This window comes from Trachypithecus francoisi, unplaced genomic scaffold (assembly GCF_009764315.1).
Source record: "Trachypithecus francoisi isolate TF-2019V2 unplaced genomic scaffold, Tfra_2.0 Lachesis_group10, whole genome shotgun sequence".
Lineage (NCBI taxonomy): Eukaryota > Metazoa > Chordata > Mammalia > Primates > Cercopithecidae > Trachypithecus > Trachypithecus francoisi.
The window spans coordinates 75,456,962-75,474,796 of NW_022681455.1; the positions used below are offsets into that span (position 1 = coordinate 75,456,962).

The following is a 17,835-nucleotide window of genomic DNA, read 5'->3' on the forward strand; positions in this document are numbered from 1 at the left end:
ATTTTTTTGTTTTTTTGTTTTTTGTTTTTTTTTGAGACAGAGTCTCGCTCTGTCGCCCAGGCTGGAGTGCAGTGGCCGGATCTCAGCTCACTGCAAGCTCCGCCTCCTGGGTTTACGCCATTCTCCTGCCTCAGCCTCCCGAGTAGCTGGGACTACAGGCGCCTGCCACCTCGCCCGGCGAATTTTTTTGTATTTTTTAGTAGAGACGGGGTTTCACAGTGTTAGCCAGGATGGTCTCGATCTCCTAACCTTGTGATCCGCCTGTGTCGGCCTCCCAAAGTGCTGGGATTACAGGCTTGAGCCACGGCGCCCGGCCGTTTTTTTGTATTTTTAGTAGAGATGGGGTTTCACCGTGTTAGCCAGGATGGTCTCGATCTCCTGGCCTCACGATCCGCCCACCTCGGCCTCCCAAAGTGCTGGGATTACAGGTGTGAGCCACCGCACCTAGCTGTTTTAATTTTTTAAATATTTTTGTTTTTTTAGAGATGGGGCCTCGCTCCATTGCCTAGGCAGGAGTGCAGTGGCACATTCATAGCTCACTGCAGCCTCAAATTCCTCTTGGGCTCAAGCAATCCTCCTGCCTCAGACTCCCAGGTAGCTAGCGTGACAGGCATGCACCACCACACCCAGCAAATTTTTATTGTCTTTTTGGGAATGGGAGGCAGATCTCACTATATTGCCCAGGCTGGTCTTGAACTCCTGACCTCAAGCAATTTTCTCATCTCAGCCACCTGAGTAGCTGGGATTACAGGCATGAGACACCATACCCAGATCTAAGCTATATTTTAGTAATGTATATTTTGATATTAAAGTGTTTTCCCAGCTGATTAACCAGTCTGAGTGCCATTCATTGAGCCAGCCCTGATTTTGAAGGATATGTTATGTTACAGTCTCATTTAGATCTGTTCTGTATGTTCTGTTTTATGCCACTTTACTTGAATTGTAATTTTATCTGAGTATTTGCTATAGCCCTGCCCCCCTTTTTAAATTTATTGGTTAGTCTTACATAGTTTTTCCCCCTCAAATAAACATTAGAATCACTCCTGAGCTAAATTAAAAGTATCTTTAGAATTTCCATTGGAATGCTATTAAACTTATTAATTTGAGGTGATTTGGTATCTACAGTTTTGTACACTTAAATATAAGGTGGTGTGTGTGTGAGAGCATGTGCGTGTGTTTGTAGTCACACAAGAGACTAGAAGGAAATAAGTGCTTATTCCTGGGTAGAATTAAGAGTGCATTGGCTGGGCGCAGTGGCTCATGCCTGTACTTTGGGAGGCCAAGGTGGGCGGATCACCTGAGGTTGGGAGTTTGAGGCCTGACCTCCCCCAGCCTGACCAACATGGAGAAACCGTCTCTACTAAAAACACAAAAACTAGCTGGGCGTGGTGGCGCATTCCTAGCTACTCTGGAGGCTGAAGTAGGAGAATCATTTGAACCCGGGAGACGGAGGTTGTGGTGAGCCAAGATCATGCCGTTGCACTCCAGCCTGGGCAACAAAAGTGAAAGTCCGTCTCAAAAAAAAGAGCATTTATTTTATTTTTTTATGATTGTGTGTGTGTGTATGTGGTTTTTTTGTTTGTTTTTTGGTTTGTTTGTGAGACAGAGTCTCGCTCTGTCACCCAGACTAGAGTGCAGTGGTGCAATCTCAGCTCACTGCAACCTCCGCCTCCCAAGTTCAAGTGATTTTCGTGCCTCAGCCTCTCCGATGGCTGGGATTACAGGCTTGCACCACCATGCCCAGCTGATTTTTGTATTTTTATTTATTTTTTATTTTTTTATTTTTTTTATTTTTTTTATTTTTTGAGACGGAGTTTCGCTCTGCCACCCAGGCTGGAGTGCAGTGGCCAGATCTCAGCTCACTGCAAGCTCCACCTCCCGGGTTCACGCTATTCTCCTGCCTCAGCCTCCCGAGTAGCTGGGACTACAGGTGCCCGCCACGTCGCCCGGCTAGTTTTTTGTATTTTTAGTAGAGACAGGGTTTCACCATGTTAGCCAGGATGGTCTCGATCTCCTGACCTCGTGATCCGCCCGTCTCGGCCTCCCAAAGTGCTGGGATTACAGGCTTGAGCCACCGCGCCCGGCGATTTTTGTATTTTTAGTAGAGATGGGGTTTTGCCATGTTATCCAGTCTGGTCACGAACTCTTAGCCTCAAGTGATCCACCCTCCTCGGCCTCCCAAAGTGCTGGGATTACAGGCATGAGCCCCCACACCTGGCTGATAATTCTCTGTTTTCTATAGTGTTCATGCATGATTTTAATCATGATCATATCTTCCTCAAAAATGTGATTTTTTTTTTTTTTTTTTTTGAGATGGAGTCTCACTCTGTCGCCCAGGCTGGAGTGCAGTGGCTGGATCTCAGCTCACTGCAAGCTCTGCCTCCTGGGTTTACGCCATTCTCCTGCCTCAGCCTCCCGAGTAGCTGGGACTACAGGCGCCCGCCGCCTCGCCCAGCTAGTTTTTTTGTATTTTTTGGTAGAGATGGGGTTTCACCATGTTAGCCAGGATGGTCTCGATCTCCTGACCTTGTGATCCGCCCGTCTCGGCCTCCCAAAGTGCTGGGATTACAGGCTTGAGCCACCGCGCCCGGCCAAAAAATGTGATTTTTAATAACTGGTGGTGTGTCTGATGGTTGAATGGTGGGGAGAGGTCAGTTTGGAGGGTCATAGGAGTCCAGCTGGAGTCATGGGGACTTGGATTATTGTAGTGCAGAGGAATTCAGTCCTGGACATGTTCTGCATGGAGAAGCAGTAGCATCTGGGGATAACATGTACATCTCTTTCCAGCCTGGCTGTCTGGGGGGTTTTGTAGTGGTGGTAATCCTTCTGCTTGCGCCCTCTCTACCAGGCAGCCTGCCACCTCTCATCGTGTATGACCGGAACGGATTCAGAATTCTGCTCCACTTCTCCCAGACGGGAGCCCCTGGGCACCCAGAGGTACAGGTGCTGCTCTTGACCATGATGAGCACGGCTCCCCAGCCTGTCTGGGATATCATGTTTCAAGTGGCTGTGCCAAAGGTGAGTCATCTGTTGTGGATTTCTCAATAATGGCTGTCGTTTTTGAGTGCCAAGTTCTTTGCTGGGACTTACCTGTCGAGTGTCAAGGAAAGAATCTTCACTCAAACTAACTGAAGATAAAGTGGGAATGTAATGGCTTACCTGACTGGGGATTCCTGAATATCTGGCTTCAGATATGAGTGGATCCAGATAGCTTCTTAAACGATGCCTTAAGAGTCTGTCTGTATCTCTTGACTCTGCTTTTCTTTGTCTCCATTCTGACAGTTTCTCCACAAAGCAGGAAAGTGGCTACCCACAGCTCCAGGGTTGCATGGTCCTTAACCCTCTTTATCTCAGAAACTCTCACCAGGCATGAAGCATGTGTACTGATTACCCAGGAAAGGGCTCTGATTGGCCTTGTTGGTCTTACTTCCATACCTTGGACCAGGAACTTGTGTCCTGGGATATGAGGCACTTGGCCAATGTGAGCTAACATATCCACCCCTTTTCAAAGGAAGTGGGGCCCTACTGCTTCACAGCCACCCCACAGTCACAGGGGAAGGGGCCCGTCCTGAAAGGAAAAGATTCAAGACAGACAAAAAATATGATGCAGTCTCGGGCCGGGCGCGGTGGCTCAAGCCTGTAATCTCAGCACTTTGGGAGGCCGAGACAGGCGGATCACGAGGTCAGGAGATCGAGACCATCCTGGCTAATATGGTGAAACCCTGTCTCTACTTAAAAATACAAAAAACTAGCCGGGCGACGAGGCGGGCACCTATAGTCCCAGCTACTCGGGAGGCTGAGGCAGGAGAATGGCTTAAACCCGGGAGGCGGAGCTTGCAGTGAGCTGAGATCCGGCCACTGCACTCCAGCCTGGGTGGCAGAGCAAGACTCCGTCTCAAAAAAAAAAAAAAAAAATATGATGCAGTCTCTACTTCTCATGGTAGTCCTGTAGGGAATGTTCTACTACCTGTTGTATAAGTTAACCCAAGGCTCAGAAATTAAATATTTTACTCAAGGTCACAGAGCTAGTGAGAAGCAGTTAGAATTCAACCCAAGATGTGCCCTGGCTGTTGATGTTGCTTCTCAGATGCCAGTTATTGACCACACAACTCCAGATCCATTCTGTGTGTGGAAGGAAAGGCCTCTTAGATCCTTTTAACAATTAGTGGGAGTCTGTCTGCTTGGGCTCCCATAGGTGCCTTGGGGTACCACGTCTAAGAGGGCCATTTCCTCTTGGAGGGGTGTTGGGGAGGTCCAGCTGCCCCTCACCTGATCTTCATCCTGGAAGCTGTGGTTAGGAATGAGTTACATGTTGGTTTTCTTCCCCCATAGTCAATGAGAGTGAAGCTGCAGCCGGCATCCAGCTCCAAGCTTCCTGCATTCAGTCCTTTGATGCCTCCAGCTGTGATATCTCAGATGCTGCTGCTTGACAATCCACACAAAGTATGTTCCAGTGTCTGTGGTAGAAGGGAGATGGGGGCCCCTGAACGGTAAGGGGAGGTAACTTTGTGGGTAGAGAGAGGCACATTGAGACCTTGCTCTAAAGTCTCTGGTTTGCCAGGCGCAGTGGTTCACCCAAGTAACCCCAGCACTTTGGGAGGCTGAGGCAGGGGACACCCTGAGGTCAGGAGTTTGAGACCAGCCTGGCCAACATGGTGAAACCCCATCTCTACTAAAAATACAAAAATTAGCTGGGTGTGATGGCATGCGCCTTTAGTTCTAGCTACTTAGGAGGCTGAGGCAGGAGAGTCGCTTGAACCCAGGAGATGGACGTTGCAGTGAGCCAAGATCGCACTACTGCACTCCTGGGCAACAGAGCAAGACTCCATCTCAAAAAAAAAATAAAGTTGGCCGGGTGCAGTGGCTCATGCCTGTAATCCCAGCACTTTGGGAGGCTGAGGCAGATGGATCACGAGGGTCAAGAGATCGAGACCATCCTGGCCAACATGGTGAGACCCCATCTCTACTGAAAATACAAAAATTAGCTGGGCATGGTGTCGCACGCCTGTAGTCCCAGCTACTCGGGAGGCTGAGGCAGGAGAATTGCTTGAACCCAGGAGGCAGAGGTTGCAGTGAGCCAAGATCGCACCATTGCACTCCAGCCTGGCGACAGAGTGAGATTCCATCAGATAGATAGATAGATAGATAGATAGATAGATAGATAGATAGATAGGAGAAAGAGAGAAAAGAAAAGAAGAAGAGAGAGAGTAAAAAAAGAAAAAAGAGGAAAGAAGAAAGTCAGTCTCTGATTTGGTTGGGTGGTAGGGGTATATGTGGAATATCCCTCGCTGGAGTCTGTCTTTGGGGCTCATTGAAGGAAGATCAGATGGATTGTCATAGCTGGGGACCAAGGGAGGGACACATGAACTCTCCCTAGTCCTCTGGAATCCTCTGAAAGGGCAAGGCCTGTCTTCCTAAGCTGGTCTCTGAATTGCAGGCCATCTCAGGATTTCAGGACTGCAGAAGTATCCAAGGGTTCCCAGGATATGTGCCTATTTCCCCTTGTTTGTAGTCCCAAAGAGAGTATCCTAGGTATTTTGTGTCAGAATTGTTTGAAGCACTCACTTGACTTAACATGGTCACCCTGTTCCTGGGTTGCTCTCCACTGATTTAACATCTTCTGTCTCTTCTATCCCAGGAACCTATCCGCTTACGGTACAAGCTGACATTCAACCAAGGTGGACAGCCTTTCAGCGAAGTAGGAGAAGTGAAAGACTTTCCAGACCTGGCTGTCTTGGGTGCAGCCTAACTTTTCGCAAGACAGACCCTTCATTTCAAGCTTAGGCTGGCGTTACTTTTGCTGTCAAGTCGGGACTAATGGTGTTTCAGTGCAGAGTGCCAAGAGTCCTATCCTGACGTCAGGCTCTGGGTGTCAACCTCTGACTTATTCTGCAGATGCTGTGTGTGTGTGTGTGTCTGTGTGTCTGTGTGTGTTTAGAGAGAGGGTGGTAGCGCAGGGCTTAGGATATCGGCAGTGTGGGAAATGCGATGCATTTCTCATCATCATCATCTCTGCTACAGTCATGTTTCTGCATGTCAGCGGCAACACTGTCCCTGCCTCAGGTTGGAGGTTTTATCAGCCAAAGTGTTTTTTTCATGTATTGTTCGTTCCATTCATCCACTCTGTGCCTTGTCAGCCTTTGAAAGTCTTGGTTGCTCCCAGGCTGCTGTTCTCAGGGACCTTAAAAGGGACCTGGTTAGTCTTGGGGCAGAGAGTATCTTCTTGGGCACTCTCTTCCAAGAAAGACCTTGTCTCCATTTTCATTAGACAGTGCTTCTTGTATATGTTCTGGAAGATCTTCTAAATGGAATGCTTGTTGCACTGTTCCCAGGCGAGTGGCTGCCAACAGACCTGAGGACCACACTTGGGGGACCAATCATGTCCTTCACCACTGTGCCTTAGAATCGTCCCTGGACAGGCCTTCTGGGCAGAGGGGAAAGCAGCTCCCAGGCCTTATTCAGGCCTCAGGGTTGGGCAGCCAGTCTGGGCCCTTCTCAGGATCCTTATCTCCATCCTCATTCTCTTCCTTCACGGCATTTACTCGGAGCTCTTTGTGACACACCATGTCGGTCATGGTGAATCGGCCAACAGCCAGACCTTGCCAGCTGACGTCACAGTCTAAGATGGGGAACTGTGGTACAGATAGACATGAAGAGAGCTTAGCAATGATTGAGGTGGTGACTAAATATACAGTCATTAAATAAATACCATGTAGCAAATGTACTTTGTGGAGTGTTGAGTAAGTGGAAAATGGAAAGCCAGTTGCATTTAGAGATGATAGGCCTAAAGGGAACTGTCTTCTGTCGAGAAGTAAAGGAAACTTCCTGAAGGATGTAGAAACTTAACTGCCTCAGTGAAGATAACCTGAAGATCTGAGGCAAGCTGGACAGGAGAGGTGGATATTTGTTGAAGGAAAAATTCAACTTTATAATCAGTTCCCATTTAGTGAGCACCTGCTGTGTGCTAGGAACTTGAATGTGTATTTTTGACAAGTCTTGCTTGGCCTGATGGGTGAGAGAAGGAACCTGAGCCTGGCTGAGATGGCCAGGTGGAGGGCTTTGAAGTCTAAGCAGCTGAACTGGCTGGGTGGGTTTCTACCTCCGAAACTGCAAGGCTTGTTTGGAGTTGTGTCTTAATCACAATATCTGATATTTTTACAGTCTGATCTTTTGGCTTCTACATATAGTGGAAATCTGCCAACACTAATTGGTGGAGGTGGGAACTGTAAAAGATCAAGTATGCTAATTTTAAGCAAATGTAAAAACTCATAAAACAGATAAACAGTGGGGTGATTTCATTTGCCATACTTCACATAAGACAAATTTTAATCTAAAAGTACTTGCTTGTGTTCTGTGTGCCTTTTTTTTTTTTTTTTTCCTGTTTTTTGAGGCCACTCTTGTCACCCAGGCTGGAGTACAGTGGTACGATCTCAGCTCACTGCAATCTCTGCCTACCAGGTTCAAGCAATTCTCGTGCCTCAGCCTCCCAAGTAGCTGGGACTACAGGTGTGAGCCACCACGCCCAGCTAGTTTTTGTATTTTTAGTAGAGATGGGGTTTCACCACGTTGGCCAGGCTGTTCTCAAACTCCTGACCTCAGGTGATCTGCCCACCTCGGCCTCCCAGAGTGCTGGGATTATAGGCGTGAGCCACCACACCCGGCCTCTGTGTAGTTTTTATAGGCTCTGTTGCTGTTGCATAGTCTTGAAGAGGTACCCATCATAATGACAGCATCTCCCTCTGAAGGGTTTTGGTCAAAATGGGTGAATGAGACTTACACATAAAGACAGGCTTTCTCCCCTATAGTTCAGAGGTGAACTCACACGTGTGTACCTGAACATTCTTGCTTTTCAGGAGACAGACTCCCAGTGGTACTTACTATGGTTAGGTGTTGGACAGGATAGGTGTGGGAGGAGAGAAGGCAGGCTGCTGTCCTGAAAGTGGCTGTGGTTTATGTTATCACTCCCTTCTAATCAGCAGGTCCAGTGGCCTCTCACAGCCCACCTCCTACCTCTTCATTCACTCAACAAGTAGTGGCTCACGCCTATAATCCCAGCATTTTGGGAGGCTGAGTGGGATGACCGCTTGAGCCCAGGATTTCAAGTCCAGCCTGGGCTACATAGTGACACCTCGTCTCTGTTTTCTAAAAAACTAGTTTTTGACCAGCTACCCTGAGCCAGGGCACCACCCTGAAGGAGCTTCTCTTCCTCTGGGGAGAAGCAAATTCATGATGTGTGTGCTGGAGATCTGGCACTCATGGCCAGTGCTTTACAGTATCCTGAACTCTTCAGGGGTCCTGTTGACCCCTATTTCGTGACCTACCTCTGTGACTGCTCTTTTTCCTCTGTCTTGTAAGTGTGGTGGTTTTCCAGAGTCCAATCCTCAGGACTTGCCCATCCACACAGAGGCCTGGTAGTCAGGCGACTCTAAACCATTAGATGGATTGTAGACCTCTCTCAAGCTGCCACCTGCTTGCTGTCCCCAGATCATATTTCAGTCTGTCAGTGGATATATGTATCTGGAGGTTCCACTGTTGCTTCAATCTCAGTTACTTAGAATGGAACACAGAGTCCTGCCCCTTTCCACCTACATGCTCTTACTTGAAAGCACCTGAGACTTACTGGGTCCCTGATTCCTGCTTCATCTGTTTCTGCGGAGTGGTTGTATGTCAAGTGGCCTGTTTTCTAAATAATCCCACATCATGTCCTCCCTGCACTTACATTGCCACTGCTCTGGTGTGGGCTTTTTTGGCGGGGGGATGGGGGAGACAATGCCTCTGTCCCAATGCTGAGTACCAGCTCTGGTTCTTGCCACTACCAGAGTTCTCTAGCAAATCTGAGCATCTGACCAGGTGAAAAATTCTGAATGGCTTCCTGATGCCTAACTTTATGGGATCAAATTCAAGTTGCACGCTGACACTCAGTGCCCTTCTGGTATCATCTGCCAAGACCAGGGCCTGCTTCACCATAACCGCGATAAAGTCCTTTCAAGCCCTGATAATGCCATGTTTTGTCATAACCTTTTGCCTACATATGCTGCAGTTAATTACTCTCCCTGTTATCTTCCACGACCTGGGCAAAATGTTTCCTTATCTGTGAGCCGCTCTGAACACAAATAGGTCATGAAAATAGTGTTGAAAACAGAATAAATGACAACCAAAAGAAAAGCGAATATTACCTAGTACAAATAGTGTAAATTAAGACAGCAAATGTTAAAGGTAGAAAGCAAAGGCAATATTCTAGAATACAAATAGTGCTTGCCTACTACAATATGAATCCCAAATCCTTTAAATATACCCATTATAGAAGATGCTTACCCAGCGCCAAGAGTGTGTAAAAGTGGATTGGTTTTCTTGAGACAGAGCTTTGCTCTATTGCCCAGGCTGGACTGCAGTGGCACGATTGTAGCTCAATGTAGCCTTGAATTCCTGTGCTCAGGTGATCCTCCGGCTTCAGCCTCTGGAGTAGCTGGGACTACAGGTGCATGCTGCCACGCCCAGCTAATGTTTCAGTTTTTGGTAAAGACTGGATCTCTTGTGTTGCCCAGGCTGGTCTCCTGGGCTCAAGCGTTCCTCCTGCCTTGACCTCCCAAAGTGCTGGGATTACAGGCATGAGTCACCATGTCCTAACCCCAGTTTGTTTTAAAGTCGAGTGATGCACCAAGATGTTCGTGTGCACATGTCACAGTGGTAATCTTTGGGTCATGGAATTAGAAAATTTCTTTCAATTTTATCTGAGCTTTCTAAAATCTAAGCTGAAAATAAAACCTTATTTTTTATGCTCAGTGTTGGCTTTTTTTAAGACAAAGACATTGACATGATTCAAAATTACAAAAGGTGAAAATTCTTTCCACCCAGTTACCACCCTCCTCTGTCTTTTCAGAGGGATTCTAGGCATGTTCAAGAAAACATAGTGTACTGTTCTATGTTTTGTTCTTTTCATATAACACTGTAGATAGCTTAGAGATAATGCCATTATCAGTATGAATTACTTAGAAACGTAACTCCACAGTCTTCCCTGAGCTCATATGGTACAAATCAAGCATTTATGTGTTGAAAGTTCTGCATGTTAAAACTCGGTAGCAATTCCCTCATAGTTTCCTTGTAACTTCTCCCTCCCGCTGGCACTATTCCCAGGCCCCCAAGCAGACTGGACTTTTCCCTGGCAACCCTCTCTTTTCTCGATTCTGGCAGCCCTGTGCGCTAGAGTGAACCAAGTATGGGCTGGGGAGCCAGGTTCAATTTCTAGTTTTTTGCCACCTGGGCAAGTCAGTGATCTCTGGGTCTCAGTTTTTATATCCATAAATGGTAAAAATGTTAGAAGTCTACTTCACACATTTTGGTGAGAATTTAATGAGGTGTACAAAATAGCAGATACAATAGATACTCTATAAATTTAGGTGCTGTTTCTCAAATCATCTTCACATCTGAGTTTTTTTAACCATTGTAACAGTGGTGACTTCCATTTCATCACTTCATTTCGCAACGCAATTTCTCATAAAACCACAGAAATCGTGCTAAGAATACTGATAACTTTTGAATATTTTTATAGGCAGCAGAAAAGGTTGGTAATAAAATCTGACCATACCAGCTGGGTGTGGTGGCTCATGCCTGTAATCCTAGCAGTTTGGGAGGCCAAGGCGAAGGATCACGAGGTCAGGAGTTTAAGACCAGCCTGGCCAACATGGTGAAACCCCATCTACTAAAAGTACAAAAATTAGCTGGAAATCACTTGAACCCAGAAAGTAGACTTGCAGTGAGCCGAGATCATGCCACTGCACTCCAGCCTGGGCAACAGAGCAAGACTCCATCTCAAAACACAAAAAAAAGGCCGGGCACGGTGGCTCATGCCTGTAATCCCAACACTTTGGGAGGCCGAGACGGGCGGATCACGAGGTCAGGAGATCGAGACCATCCTGGCGAACACGGTGAAACCCCGTCTCTACTAGAAATACAAAAAAATTAGCCGGGCGTGGTGGTGGGCACCTGTAATCCCAGCTGCTTGGGAGGCTGAGGCAGGAGAATGGCGTGAGCCCACGAGGTGGAGGTTGCAGTGAGCTGTAATCGCGTCACTGCACTCCAGCCTGGGCGACAGAGCGAGACTCCATCTCAAAAAACAAAAAAACAAAAAAAAATCTGTACCCTTTGTTAAGATCAGGATCAGCTGCAATAAACAAACCCAAAGTAACAGTCAAAATGTTTATTTTTCTCTGTATTCGTTCATTAGAACTGCTATGACAATGTGCCGCAAGCTGGGTGGTTTAAGTCAACAGATGTGTTGTCTTAGTTCTGCAGGGTAGGAGTCTAATATTGGGGCCATGGTTCTCCCTCTTGGTGGTTGCTGGTTTCCACCATCTTAGACTTCCTTAGCCTGCAGCTGCGTAACTCCAGCTTTTGCCTTCATTGTCACATGGTGTTCTTCTTGTGCCTTCTTTACGTGACCAGTTTTTCTTGAGACATGCTGGAGTGCAGTGGCATGGTCATAGCTCACTGCAGCCTCAAGCTCCTGGGGTCTAGGGATCCTCCCAGTTTGGCCTCCCAAGTAGCTAAGACTACAGATAGATGCATGCTGCCACACCTGACGAAGTTTTAAATTTTTGTAGAGATGAGGGCCTCACCATGTTGCCCAGGCTAGTCTTGTACTCCTGGCCTCTCAAAGTGCTGGGATTACAGGCATGAGCCACCATGCCTAGCCTGACCCTACTACATCTCTAATCATATATAATTAGTACTGCATATATTTTTGGATTAAGTAAAATCAATTGCCCTAGCATTCAAGTTTCTCTACAGCATAGCCTGATCTTAGCTTCAGTTTCCTCTTTTGGAAATAGAAATACTACCTGCCTTAACTCAAAAGGCTGTGAGGAAACCACGTGGTGGCCCGAGCCTGTAATCCCAGCACTTTGGGAAGCTGAGATGGGAGGATTGCTTGAGCCCAGGAGTTTGAGACCACCCTGGGCAACACAGTGAAACCCCTGTCTCTACAGAAAATTACCTGGGAATGGTGGCATGTGCCTGTAGTCCCAGCCACTCGGGAGGCTGAGATGGGAGGTTGGCTTGAGCCCAGTAGGCAGAGGTTGCAGAGGAGGCAGTGGTGAGACAAGATGACATCACTGCACTCCAGCCTGGGTGGCAGAGTCAGACCCTGTCTCCAAAAAGGCGGAAACTGTCATACTGGATTGAAAACACCACCACCACCAAATGCCAACTCTATGCTGTCTGCAAAAGTTACACTTAGGTTCACAAATCAGTTAGAAGTAAAGGATAAGAAATTAGCCATGCAAGTAGTAATCATAAGAAAGCTGGAGTGGCTATGTTAATATCACTCACAAAATAGCTTTTTTTTTTTTTTGAGACAGAGTCTTGCTCTGTCTTCCAGGCTGCAGTGCAGTGGTGTGTTCTCACCTCACTGCAACCTCCACCTCCTGGATTCAAGCGATTCTCCTGCCTCAGTCTCCCAAGTAGCTGGGATTACAGGCGCCCACCACCATGCCTGGCTAATTTTTGTATTTTTAGTAGAAACAAGGTTTCACCATATTGGCCAGGCTGGTCTTGAACTCCTGACCTCAAGTGATTCGGCCTCCCAAAGGGCTGGGATTACAGGTGTGAGCCACCACATCTGGCACAAAGATAGACTTTAAGACAGAAGTATTACTAGAGACAAAAAACATTTAATAATGATAAAATATCAATATACTAGGAAGACATAAAATTATAAAATGTATATGCACCTCACATCAAAGCCCCAAAATACCTAATGCAAAAAGTAATACAATCGAGTGTAAAAATTGACAATTCAATCATAATTGGAGGCCAGTCACGGTGGCTTATGCCTGTAATCCTAGCATTTTGGGAGGCTGAGGTGGGTGGATCACCTGAGGTTGGGAGTTCACGACCAGTCTGACCAACATTGAGAAACCCTCTCTACTAAAAATACAAAATTAGCCGGGTGTGGTGGGGCATGCCTGTAATCCCAGCTACTCGGGAGGCTGAGGCAGGAGAATAACTTGAATCTGGGAGGCGGAGGTAGCGGTGAGCCAAGATCGCACCATTGTACTCCAGCCTGGCCAAGAAGAGGGAAACTCTGTCTCCAAAAAATATAAATAAATAGTAGGGCCAGGGACAGTGACTCATGCTTGTAATCCTAGCACTTTGGGAGGCCAAGGCGGGTGGATCACGAGGTCAGGAGTTTGAGACCAGCCTGACCAACATGGTGAAACACCATCTCTACTAAAAAATACAAAAATTAGCTGGGCGTGGTGGCACACGCCTGTAATCCCAGCTACTCAGGAGGCTGAGGCAGGAGAATCGCTTGAACTCAGGAGGCGAGTTTGCAGTGAGCCGAAATCGTGCCACTGCACTCCAGCCTGGATGACAGAGCAAGACTCTCTCAAAAATAATAATAATTGGAGATTTCAATACCTTACCTTCAGTAATGACAGAACAACTATATAGAAAATCAGCAAGGATATAAAATCGTTGAACAACACTATTAATGCAGCTAAAATATATACCACACTCCACACAATGACTGCAGATACATATTTTCAAGTGCACATGGAACAGTCTTCAGGATAGACCAATGCTAGGCCATTAAACAAGTCTCAATAAATTTAAAAGAATTTAAGGGCTGGGCACAGTGGCTCATGCTTGCAATCTCAGCACCTTGGGAGGCTGAGACGGGATTGCTTGAATCCCTGAGGGATTTTGAAACCAACCTTGGTAGCAAAGCATAATGCCATCTCTATAAATAATAAAAGAACATAAACCAGCTGGGCGTGGTGGCTCACACCTGTAATCCCAGCACTTTGGGAGGCTGAGGCGGGCGGATCATGAGGTCAGAAGATTGAGACCATTCTGGCTAACATGGTGAAACCCTGTCTCTACTAAAAATACAAAAAATTAGCCGGGCATGGTGGCGGGCACCTGTAGTCGCAGCTACTCGGGAGGCTGAGGCAGGAGAACAGCGTGAACCCGGGAGGTGGAGCTTGCAGTGAGCGGATATCACGCCACTGCACTCCAGCCTGGGCGACAGAGCAAGACTCCGTCTCAAAAAAAAAAAATTCGCCAAGTGTAGTGGCAGGTGTCTGTAGTCCCAGCTACTTGAGAGGCTGAGGCAGGAGAATAGCTTGAACTTGGGAGGTGGAGGTTGCAGTGAGCCAAGATTGTGTCACTGCACTCCGGTCCAGAGACGGACTGAGACTCTGTCTCAAAAAAAAAAAAAAAAAAAAATATATATATATATAAATCATACCAAGTATGTTGTCTAATCACATGGAATTGAATTAGAAATCAACAATAGGAAATCCAAGAAATACCCAACTATTTGGAAATTAACATGCTTCTAAATAACCCATGGGTTAAATGAGTCACAAGAAAAATTTAAAAACATTTAGAATCAAACAAAAATGAAAACATCAAAATTTATGAATTACAGCTAGAGCAATGCTTCAGAGGATTTTTTTTTTTTTTAATGGAGTCTTGCTTTGTCACTGCAATGGCATGCATGATCTTGGCTCACTGCAACCTCCGCCTCTTGGGTTCAAGTGATTCTCCAGTCTCAGCCTCCTGAATAGATGGAACTACAGGCGCCCACCACCATGGCCGGCTAGTTTTTGTGTTTTTAGTAGAGACAGGGTTTCACCATATTGGTCAGGCTGGTCATGAACTCCTGACCTCAGGTGATCCACCCGCTTCGGCCTCCCAAAGTGCTAGGATTACAGGCGTGAGTCACTGTGCCTGGCCTCAGAGGAAAGTTTTTTTAGAGATGCTCTCACACTGTCACCCAGGCTGGAGTGCAGTGGCACTATGATAGCTCACTGCAGCCTTGGATTCCTGGGCTCAAATGATCTCTGGACTCTCAGGTTTTTGAGTAGCTGGGACTACAGGTGCAAACCACCATGGCTAGATAATTTTTAAAAGTTTTTTTAGGCCGGGCGCGGTGGCTCAAGCCTGTAATCCCAGCACTTTGGGAGGCCGAGACGGGCGGATCACGAGGTCAGGGGATCGAGACCATCCTGGCTAACACGGTGAAACTCCGTCTCTACTAAAAATACAAAAACTAGCCGGGTGAGGTGGCGGGCGCCTGTAGTCCCAGCTACTCGGGAGGCTGAGGCAGGAGAATGGCGTAAACCCGGGAGGCGGAGCTTGCAGTGAGCTGAGATCTGGCCACTGCACTCCAGTCCGGGCGACAGAGCGAGACTCCGCCTCAAAAAAAAAAAATAAATAAATAAATAAATAAATAAAGTTTTTTGTAGAGACAGTGTCTTGCTTTATCATTTTATTTTTTGTTTTTATTTTTTCCTAGCCATTAGACTATGAGGGAAAAATTAGTAATTTTAGATGCTTATATGAGAAAAGAAAGTATTTCAAATCAGTAACCTAAGATTCTACTTTAATACACCAAAGAGCAAACTAAATTCAAAGAAAGAAAGGAAACTGATTAGCACAGAGATCAATAATAGAAAATGAAAACTAGAAAAAAGAAATTAACAAAGTTGAATAGAAAAAAATTAACAAAGTCAAAGTTGGTTCTTTTGTTTTATTTTGTTTTGTTTTTTTGAGACAGAGTCTTGCTCTGTCACCCAGGCTAGAGTGCAGTGGCCTGATCTTGGCTCACTGCAACCTCTGCCTCCCAGGTTCAAGCAATTCTCCTGCCTCAGCCTCCCGAGTAGCTGGGATTACAGGCACCCACCACCATGGCTGGCTACTTTTTGTATTTTTAGTAGGGACAGGGTTTCACCATGTTGGCTAGGCTGGTCTTGAACTCCTGACCTCAGATGATCTGCCCGTATTGGCCTCCTAAAGTGCTGGGATTATAGGTGTGAGCCACCACACCCGGCCTGAAGCCGGTTCTTTTAAAAGAGCAAAGAATTCACAAATTTTAGCAGACTGATCAAGGGAAAAAAAAATTACCAAAGTCAGAAAAGAATAGGCAGATGTCACCACAGTTCTACGGATGAGAAAAGACTATATGAGAATCCTTTGAACAATTTTATGCAAACAAATACAACTTGGATGAAATGGAGAATTATTTTTGAGATGGAGTCTTGCTCTGTTGCCCTGGCTGGAGTGCAGTGGTACAATCACGGCTCCCTCCAACCTTTTGCTTCCCAGGCTCAAGCGATCCTGCCTCAGCCTCCCTAGCAGCTGGGACTAAAAAAAAAAAATTAGCAATGCAAGTAGTAAGTAATAAGAAAGCTGGAGTGGTTATGTTAATATAAAATAAACTTTATTTTTTTTAGACAAAGTCCTCCTCTGTCTCCCAGGCTGCAGTGCAGTGGTGCGATCTCACCTCACTGCAACCTCCACCTCCTGGATTCAAGCGATTCTCCTGCCTCAGTCTCCCAAGTAGCTGGCACCCACCACCATGCCCGGCTAAATTTCTGTATTTTTAGTAGAGACGAGGTTTCACCCTGTTGGCCAGCCTGGTCTTGAACTCCTGACCTCAAGTGATTCAGCCTCCAAAAGTGCTGGGATTACAGGTGTGAGCCACCATGCCTGGCCTCAAAACCATGCCTGGCCTCAAAACCGTCTCTCTCTCTCTCTCTCTCTCTCTCTCTCTCTCTCTCTCTCTCTCTCTCTCTCTCTATCTCTCTCTCTCTCTCTCTCTCTCTCTCTCTCTCTCTCTCTCTCCTCTCTCTCTCTCTCTCTCTCTCTCTCTTCCTCTCTCTCTCTCTCTCTCTCTCCCTCTCTCTCTCCTCTCTCTCTCTCCTCTCTCTCTCTCTCTCTCTCTCCTCTCTCTCTCTCTCTCTCCCCTTCCCTCCCTCCCTCTCTCTCTTTTTTTTTTTTTTTTTTGAGATAGAGTCTTGCTCTGTCGCCCAGGCTGGAGTACAATGGCTCGATCTCCACCTACTGCAACCTCTGCCTCCTGGGTTCAAGCAATTCTCCTGCCTCAGCCTCTCAAGTAGATGGGATTACAGGTGTCCGCCAGCACACCCAGCTAAACGGCTAATTTTTTGTATTTTTAGTAGAGACAGTGTTTCACCATGTTGGCTGATCTCGAACTCCTGAGCTACTAATCTGCCTGCCTCGGCATCCCAAAGTGCTGAGATTACAGGCGTGAGTCACTGTGCCCAGCCCAAAATGGACAATTTTTAATAAGGGCCCATGTATTTTTAAACTTTTAGGTTTAGGTGTACAAGTGCAGGTTTGTTATATAGTTAAACTCATTATTAACAACTGATTCAGGCTGAGAACCGTGGCTCATGACTGTAATCCCAGCACTTTGGGAGGCCCGGGTGGGCGGGTCACCTGAGGTCAGAAGTTTGAGACCAGCCTGACCAACATGGCAAAACCCCGTCTCTACTAAAAATACAAAATTAGCCGGGCTTGGTGGCGCATGCCTGTGATCCCAGCTACTTGGAAGGCTGAGGCGGGAGAATTGCTTGCATCTGGGAGACAGAGGTTGCAATGAGCTGAGATTGCCCTGCTGTACTCCAGCCTGTGGGACAAAGCGAGACTCTGTCACCAAAAAAAAAAAAAAAAAAAAAAAAAATCGTTTTTCTGTAACAAGAAACTATGAAAATTAAGAAAATTCCATTCACAGTAGCATTAAAAGGAAAGACTTATTTTATTTTATTTATTATTTTTTGAGACGGAGTCTCACTCTGTCACCCAGGCTGGATTACAGTGGCGCAATCTTTGCTCACTGCAACCTCTGCCTCCTGGGTTCAAGCAGTTTTCCTGCCTCAGCCTCCTGAGTAGCTGGGATTACAGGTACACACCACCACGCCAGGCTATTTTTATATTTTCAGTAGAGATGGGGTTTCACCATGTTGGGCAGGCTGGTCTCCTGTCAAACTCCTGACCTTGTGATCCACCTGCCTCGGCCTCCCA

The 17,835-nt window shown here is 46.6% G+C and overlaps 1 protein-coding gene across 2 annotated transcripts in view; it reads left to right on the plus strand.

The window, feature by feature from the left end:
* The window catches only part of GGA2 (golgi associated, gamma adaptin ear containing, ARF binding protein 2), a 47,445-nt gene extending 38,449 nt beyond the window's left edge, over window positions 1-8,996 (plus strand). For both annotated transcript variants that reach the window (XM_033217752.1, XM_033217753.1), the window contains 3 exons: window positions 2,849-3,018; window positions 4,333-4,443; window positions 5,639-8,996. In XM_033217752.1, the coding sequence (XP_033073643.1) occupies window positions 2,849-3,018; window positions 4,333-4,443; window positions 5,639-5,749 (392 nt within the window). In that variant the 3' untranslated portion in view covers window positions 5,750-8,996. The remainder of the gene's footprint in view (window positions 1-2,848; window positions 3,019-4,332; window positions 4,444-5,638) is intronic.
* Window positions 8,997-17,835: the final 8,839 nt, after the last annotated feature.